Source organism: Spinacia oleracea, chromosome 3, assembly GCF_020520425.1.
Source record: "Spinacia oleracea cultivar Varoflay chromosome 3, BTI_SOV_V1, whole genome shotgun sequence".
Lineage (NCBI taxonomy): Eukaryota > Viridiplantae > Streptophyta > Magnoliopsida > Caryophyllales > Amaranthaceae > Spinacia > Spinacia oleracea.
The window spans coordinates 109,994,893-110,003,027 of record NC_079489.1 but is presented as its reverse complement, the minus strand read 5'-3'; the positions used below and the strand labels follow the sequence as shown (position 1 = coordinate 110,003,027).

General features: G+C 36.0%; 1 protein-coding gene and 1 long non-coding RNA gene across 2 annotated transcripts; one reads left to right on the top strand and one right to left on the bottom strand.

Moving 5' to 3' along the window:
• Positions 1-1,568: 1,568 nt before the first annotated feature.
• Positions 1,569-5,360, bottom strand: LOC110800757 (cation/H(+) antiporter 15). Its single transcript, XM_022006078.2, has 3 exons — positions 4,915-5,360; positions 3,538-4,530; positions 1,569-3,095 (listed from the first exon to the last, which is right to left on the bottom strand). The coding sequence occupies exons 1-3, from the start codon at positions 5,134-5,136 to the stop codon at positions 1,785-1,787; spliced, it is 2,526 nt and encodes an 841-aa protein (XP_021861770.2). The 5' UTR covers positions 5,137-5,360; the 3' UTR covers positions 1,569-1,784.
• LOC130470467 (uncharacterized) lies at positions 2,856-8,072 on the top strand. Its single transcript, XR_008930869.1, has 4 exons — positions 2,856-3,141; positions 3,562-4,319; positions 4,716-4,833; positions 7,529-8,072. It is a non-coding gene; the product is annotated as an uncharacterized lncRNA (long non-coding RNA).
• The last annotated feature ends 63 nt before the right edge of the window (positions 8,073-8,135 follow it).

Here is an 8,135-nt window from a genome sequence, read left to right as displayed (position 1 = left end):
TTCCGTTTCCGGAATTATTTTCCGATTCCGATAATATTTCCGATTCAGACAATATTTCCGTTTCCGGCAATATTTCCGATTCCGGCAATATTTCTATTTCCGATAATATTTTCCGATACGTACCATGTTTCCGTTTCCGGCAACATCTACGACTTGGATAATATTTATATTTCCGATACGATCCATATTTCCGTTTCCGGCAATATCATCGTTTCCGGAGTATTCATTTGCTTGCCTTTGACGATCTCAGCTCCCACTGGAACCAAGATCCGTCGATTCCGAATATCCATAGATGGAGTATTTAACGCCATTAAATACTTGATCCGTTTACGTACTATTTGTGTGACCCTACGGGTTCAGTCAAGAGTAAGCTGTAGATTAATATAATTAATTCCACTTGAACTGAAGCGGCCTCTAGCTAGGCATTCAGCTCACTTGATCTCACTGAATTATTAACTTGTTAATTAATACTGAACCGCATTTATTAGACTTAACATTGAATGCATACTTGGACCAAGGGCATTATTTCCTTTAGACTAGTATCCTAACCTAACAGCTTGTCCAAAGTTGGTTGATACCCTATTAGGTAACTTTTATGGTTGAGCTTCTTTTATTTTTTAGGGTTCTTTTATTTGCTCACTTTTTATTTCTGTTGAGTGTTGATTTTGCTGGAGATTTGACTAATTTTTTCGCTAATAATTAATTTGGCCAACTGTAAGAAGCAGTTGAGTTACCCATTGGCCATCAGTAATTTTTATTTTATTTTTGACGGACCATCAGTAATTAGGTAAGATCTATACTTTTAATTGTTTATTTTCTCCTATTTTCCTCTCTATCTATTTTGCTTGATTTGGTTGCTTATTCTTTTATAACTCACAATTTGGTCCTTGGTCCTTCACTGCAGCAACCTACGAAAATTAATCATAATTTGGTGCGGATTTTGTGTTCATCAGATATCTTTAATTTTAGGGTACTTTATTGCTTAATGACATGATTCAGTTCCTTTTTATTTGTAAGTTTCATTTATTCGTTTGTTTGCTTATTAGGTATATTTGAACATCACAAATTCACAACTTTGAAATGAAAATCTTTTGTTACGGTTTGAATATTATGTGTGAATGTATAGCGGGTTTATTGTTGCTGGTGTGGAGTGGGATCAGATTAACAGAGCAATGTCCTGATTTTTGTATATTAAAGTCAAGAATCTATAAAGTAGTTCTCATACTTGCAGTTTTATAGCTTGCTTGATTTGTCCATAATAGACTCATGTTTTTGAATGATGTTACTAACGGACACGACCAAGCCACTACTATGTTTTTAAGGGGTAATATGACTTTGCATAATATTTTTGTATACTGTTTATTCTATAAGATAAATATTATGCAAATGTTTGTTAGTACATCAGTACATGGCCGCTAGACTAACCATCCACTCTTAGCATAACTTTGTTTGTTTGTTTTGAGAAAGGTATGGTGCACTAAAGGCATATGTAACCAAGGCCTCGATACATTTGTTACCGGGAATTCTTGAATGAGACTATTTCAAAATATTTAATGTGAATAAAAAGGAGTTGTAAGCAGAAGACAAAATCATAAAAACTATTTCTTTGAAAAAGAGAAAATAAAGGTCACATATTTTGGGGAGAGGAATTGGGTGGGTGGGTGGATGGGAGGGATCCTATTCCTGCTAGAAAATGTTGCAATAAATTGTTCTCATTGCTTCTTATCAAATGTTCAGGCATTGTTTCAGCTTTGAGAGTGGTTTCACTAGGTCTTGTCTACAGTTTAGAGATTGAAGGCATTCTGGCCCTTTCCTGGTTGTTGTCTTTGCTGGTGTAATCCTGCGTTTAATTGCTCATCAAGATCTGGAGCAGTGGGGCTGTCTGGAGTTGCTGGAGACTCATGTTGTGGCCCTAAACCAACATATTGTTGCACCACTAGAACAGAGCTTGTTGCTGCAAAATCTGATGATGCTAACATGTCCCCAATTGCTCCAAGTTCAGGACATTCACTCCAATCTGTTAGACCGGCTGTAAGCGGTGATATCATGCCTTGTCCTCTTCCCACTATGTATAGATCATGAACAGTTTCTATTGCTCTTATTGAAGCCACTGTTTCTTCCCCATTGTTTACAATTCTCTCCGTGTATGTGATTGATTCGCTGTTGGCTGTCTTCGATCTGAAGTCATTGATATATTCTTCATCCAGTTGCTTGTCTTGTTCAGCATCAGTTATCACAGTCAGCACTCGCGGGTCCCCAGGCTCACGACTTGGCTCCACGGTTGCTGCTCTAGAAGCATCATCACCTGGTATGAATCGCATTACAGTTACAGTGATGGTTGGATGTTCTGACATCCTCAATGCATATGCAAGTGCCTCCCTATCATCAGGCCCACCAAAGAAGAGCACTGCTATGTTGTGTGAAACCTGGTTTGCAGCCAAACGGGTCGACCCACTTAGCCCTCTATCAACAAGGATCCCAACCGAGCAAGGTGCATTGGCTAATAAATTCTGGTTTATAGTTCTGAAAGCTGGATTAGTTGATTCCATACCACCATCTACAGTTTGTTGCTTATGGAAGGGGATGATGATAAAGGCCACTCGTTTTTCCTGTGCTAAATGACAAATATCTTCATGCATTGAGTTATAGGGAGAAATGGCTGTCAGAGGCTGAACTGAGACAGACCCAGTTAGAGCATGCTGCTCATAATTTTCAAAGGCATTGATGATATGATCTGATTGAGCTTGTGTTCTGTTGAGAGCTGGGCGACCTGACTTTCTGGTATTGTGCACTATGAGCATTGCTGATGCTCGCCCTGTTAGTTCTACTAGATGTAGCACGTACACACATATTGGGGATCTTCTTGTTGGGTGGCTGGCTTCCAGTAGATTTATTATGGTCGGCACATTCCTTGGTGTGTGAATGCAAGTCAATACTTTGAGTTCCGCATCTGGTTTTGATTTCTGTATGGTTCTTCTCTTGTATGCTACAGATCTTCTTGCTGGCCGGTAAATAGCGGTGACCAGGGGAGCAATCAGACCAGTCATTATCAATGCTGATATCACCATGATCGAAAATGATGCATCATCTATTACCTGCAACACCATGATTGATCTCAGAAGACGAAGATTTATCAAAGTGGTAATACTTCTATTGTTATTACTACAATTACTTTCAATGCGGTAATCAGAATCTATTTGCTCAAGATCTGAATTTTTTTCTTCTTCTAAGGCTCCGTTTGGTTTGGTGTAAAATGTTTTTAGTGCAAAATGATTTTCCATGGAAAGCATTTTCCAAAGGAAAACACAATCCAAATGAGGGGAAAAAGGGAGAGGGGGTAAGGAGGAAAGGTGGAAAAGTGGTTTCCCTCCCTCTCACATGGAAAACATTTTTCCACCTTTGAGGGAGTTATGGAAAATTGTTTTCCATCCCTTGTCAAACCAAGCAACGTAAAATGATTGAAAGGGGGAAAAATGTTTTACACCGGAGCCTAAATGAAATAGGATGAGTAAATAAATGATCAAATGAATTTCTGACCTTTTGGTCCTTTCCCACGTTTAGGACAATCATTTCAACAAGACCTTTGGTGTTCATGAGCAACCCGAGGGTGATTCCTTCACGGATTGGCATATTGTAGAAGTAAGCGACAGCAGTAGTGCCAGCAACCTTGCCAGAACAAGCCAATATGATGACAAGCATCAGATTACGCCATACTTTAAAGTCACCAACTTGACGAACATCAGTCTTAAGACCACTGATGGCGAAAAACAGAGGAAGTAGAAGTCCTGATACGAAATCTTCAAGCTTTTCGATAAGGGTTACCCCTAAAGGTCCATTTGGGATGATAAGTCCAAAAACAAAGGCCCCAAACACAGAATGAGTTCCTATAGCATCAGTAATAAACCCTGATATCATAACCCCTGTGAGTATAAGGCATATGTAAAAATCACTGAACGGTTCACCCTCAGGTGTACGGCGGACCATCCACATAATGGCGGGTCGAACCAAGAAGATACACACCACTACAAAGGCAGCACTCGAGAGAATCACCCAGACTGAAGTCAAACTCGAAGAGCTGGTCTCGGCTAGGGCTATGGCTAAGGCTAAGAGCACCCAAGCACAAATATCATTGACAAGTGCTGATGACATGGCAATTCGTCCTATCTCGGTATTGATGAGCTTGAGCTCTGCAAGAACTCGAGCTAGTACAGGGAAGGCGGTGACAGCGAGAGCGACACCAAGGAAAAGCACAAAGGTTCCAGGGTGGGTGCTGTCACCTCTTTGCATTATGAGGGAGAAGGTGCATCCTATGATAAAAGGTAAGATCATGCCCCCAAGTGCAATGCTTATTGCTTTCCTTCCTGTTCGCCTTATGACTGCTAAATCCATCTCAACCCCAACTAGAAACAGGAAATATAGGAGCCCAATGTTAGCCATTGTTTCTAACACCATCACACTTCTTAGTGGGAATATGATTTGTGCCATTTTTTCACTTCTTCCCAGGACTGATGGTCCAAGTATAATACCACCCTGTTTATTTCCATTAGTTTGCAACATATGTTAGCATGCATACATTAGAAATACCATAAATTATGCATAAACTAGAGATTTTTTCAATGAAACCTAAATTTTAAATCATCAACATTGAAATTTCAGAAATTTATCATCAGTTGTTTTTATTTTATTTTTAAATTTTTTTTAAAAAATTTTATTAGGTAAGAAAAAGGGACCCTGTTGAACCAGCACCTATCATAGGTTAACCAGCCTACCTACACAGGTCTATGCTTGAGTCATTCCCAAGCATTTCACAGCTGATGGGGCTTGACACTCAAGGTGAGTTCACCACCAACTCTACTAACTTGTGTTAGTTAACATAAATTTATCTATCATAAACTCTAGTAAGAATGCACTTACAAGGATTTCAGCGATGACTCGAGGTTGACGGAGTGGCTTGAGGACGTAAACAAGAACACGAGTAATAACCACCACCATTGTTAATTGCAAAATGAAGAGTGGTAAGGAATAATCCAAGGGATTATCTCCTTGCCACACCCCATTTGTTGTTATCATTGTAGGTGCATAACATACTATAGGGCTTGATTCTATCGTAGTCGATGTATTTGTCATTCCCGCCATCTTTTTTAATATTTAGGAGCAAACACAATTTATTTTTCTTGGTACTTTTTCTTCGTTCTTAATTTCTCCAATTTCACCTATATTATCAAAATAAATTGTGTTTTTTCTTCTCTCATGATCATACCCTCATGCTTTGAAGTTTGAACCTTCGTCGTGAACACCGTGAACCAAAACAACAATGCCTTCGTTGTGTGTTAGGATGAGGATGGAGAATTGTATTGTGGATATATCTAAATTTGAAAGCTTCTATTTTTATTGTTGGTAATAGCAATAAATTTGGTTTTTTTCTTTATTGTTGGAAGAATGAAAGAAAACTAGGAGAAACAAGTAAAAATTAACATTATCTGGTTATCCGTTAAACAAGTGAAAATTAACATTTATTGGCTTAGACAAATAAAGAGTTACTATTTTAAGGGGAAAAAATTTAGATGATCGAGTAGTATGCTATTTTTAGGGAAATTTGAAAATCGTAACAAATGTTGTAGCTGAAGTTTCAAGTTTTTGCATTGTCGTATTATTGAAAAGGTGATTTAGAATTGAAATAGAGAATCAAGCTTGTTAAAGGATGATTTTACAATAGCCATTATAATTTATTAAATCTTAGCCCTTAAATTAAAGTAGACTAATCTTGTCCATTAGTTTTGCTGTCTTCTTATTTACCAAAAAATATATTTTTCTTTTTTGTGGAAATTCTCATAAACTATTTTGTAATTATAAATTAAGATTTATAATAAATAAAAGAACTGAATTAAAACTATCCCATTCCCATGAAAGAACCTGTAATTTGGTCGATCTCTCTCTCAAAGAACAAAAACAAAAAAAACCTACCCTTGATTTGCAGACCTTTCGTTTCCCTTCTTATTTTTATCTTTAGATCTGTTCATGTACTATGTCAATTTAATTTGCAGGTCTCAAATCTACCCTTAATTTGCAGACCTCTCCGAATTATAAATATCAAATTTGATTTTTTTTTACTTTGATTTTTCAAGGAAAAAAGGAAATTTGTTCAAACTTCAATCTAATTAAATGATTTGAGATGATGATAACAAGGCTACGTTTACAGTTTCTATGTTAGATGAAGAAGAATATAATGGAAATAGAATCATGTTCTTCATTAATGTTTTTTCAATAATTAAATTTCAATGGTTGATCGATGCAACCGTTGGATAATACTCCCACCATCCCTTAATATTCGACCTGTTTTGACTTTTTGCACTATTCACATGATTCACTTTGACTCTATTTATTTTTAGTATATGAAAACAAATGTTAGTATATAATATATTGTTGACTTCATCTTAATATATATTTTCAAAATATAATATTTTTATAAGTTTTTATAATATGTAGTTAAAGAAATTAGTGGTCAAAGTTGTATATTGACAAGCGTGTCCGGTCAAAACAGGTCGAGTATTAAGGGACGGAGGGAGTATGAGAAAGAGATAAAGAAAGAGAAAATACTTCGAGAATGTCTCACTTCTTTCTGACAAGAATGGAGGTACTGTAAATGGAGGAAGAAAGCCTGAACATGGAAGCATAATAGAAGGATTTTTAAGTAACTTTTTTATTTATTTAAATCAATTGTCCAGGTCAATCAATAACAATGAAGGGTTAAGATTTAGTGTCTTGTAGTGGCTACCATTTTATTGTAGTCATTCAAAAGCCTTCCTACTATGAATACTACTCCCTCCGTATTTTAAAAAGAAATACACTTTTCTTAAACGGCCGTATTTTAAAAATAGATACACTTTCCTTTTTTTGACATGTTTTGGTCTACACTTCCAATTATATTAATATTAGATTAGGTCTTGTGCACGCACGAATATTATAAAATTATAATTTGACCATTATTTATAAAATAGTAGTCGACTAACAAAGAATTGTTCGAAAATACATTAGTATGAAGTACAAAAGATTTTAAATAGATTTTCAAAAGATTAAGTTTTAGTCAAATATACTGAATCTTTTCCATAAAAAGTTATTGAAACAAATAAATGGGTAAAAAAAAGAAGTTTTGGCGGGTAAATTTTTCATCAAGAAGTGACACGTGTCATTTCTAGTGTGTGTTTTAGTATAACGTAATAGATTTGTGATAGACGTAGATTTGAAGAATGTAGTTGAAAGTTATACGCATGTAGCAGAATTTTCGGATGAATTGTCAATTTTTTTTTAAATTTTGTATGTATATAATTTTTGTAAATTATTTTATTTAATAAGTAATTTTGATAACGTCCATCTTTTATTACTATTCTCCACTGTTTTTTTTTTTTTTGTGCAGTTCACGATTACACTTAAAAAAAAAATTATTTTGACAATTTACGATTCTATCGAATGTATTGTAATTATGACCAATTTAATAGTGTGAAATTAAATGTTGATGCACACATTATAGAGGGGAATGGTGTGAGCTTTGGTGTCGTGATTCGAGATGCAAATGGCCAACTTCTGGTGGCTGGGGTGAAGCGATCTGCTACTCACTGGGGACCAGAACTGGCAGAGGCAGGAGCTGCTCTCTATGTGATCGAATTGGCAAGGCGGTTGGGCTATGATTGTGTGGTTTTAGAGTGTGACGCGCTGAAGGTTGTTCGAGCAATTCAGACAAGGCAGGAAGGTGACGCTCCAGTGTTTCTACTATATGATGAGATTGTTGGAATTAGTGAGCTTTTTACGCAGTTTATGTGTTCTCATATTAGAAGGGGGTAATACTGTTCCCCATTGTATTGCAAGGTGGGATACCGGTAATAACCCGGAACGTATTTGTATGAATTCTTTCCCTCAAATTCTACAAACTTCGGCGGATATTGACCTCCTATAATGAAATGCTTACTCTTCCTCTCAAAAAAAATGACCAATTTAAGTGCAATAGTAATTGTCAACCTCTTATTTATATACGGTCGTTGAAATCTTAATTATGGTTAAATATCAATAATTTTTATTTTGTATGTATATAATATTTGTAAAATATTTTATTTAATAAGTAATTTCTATAACGTGCATTG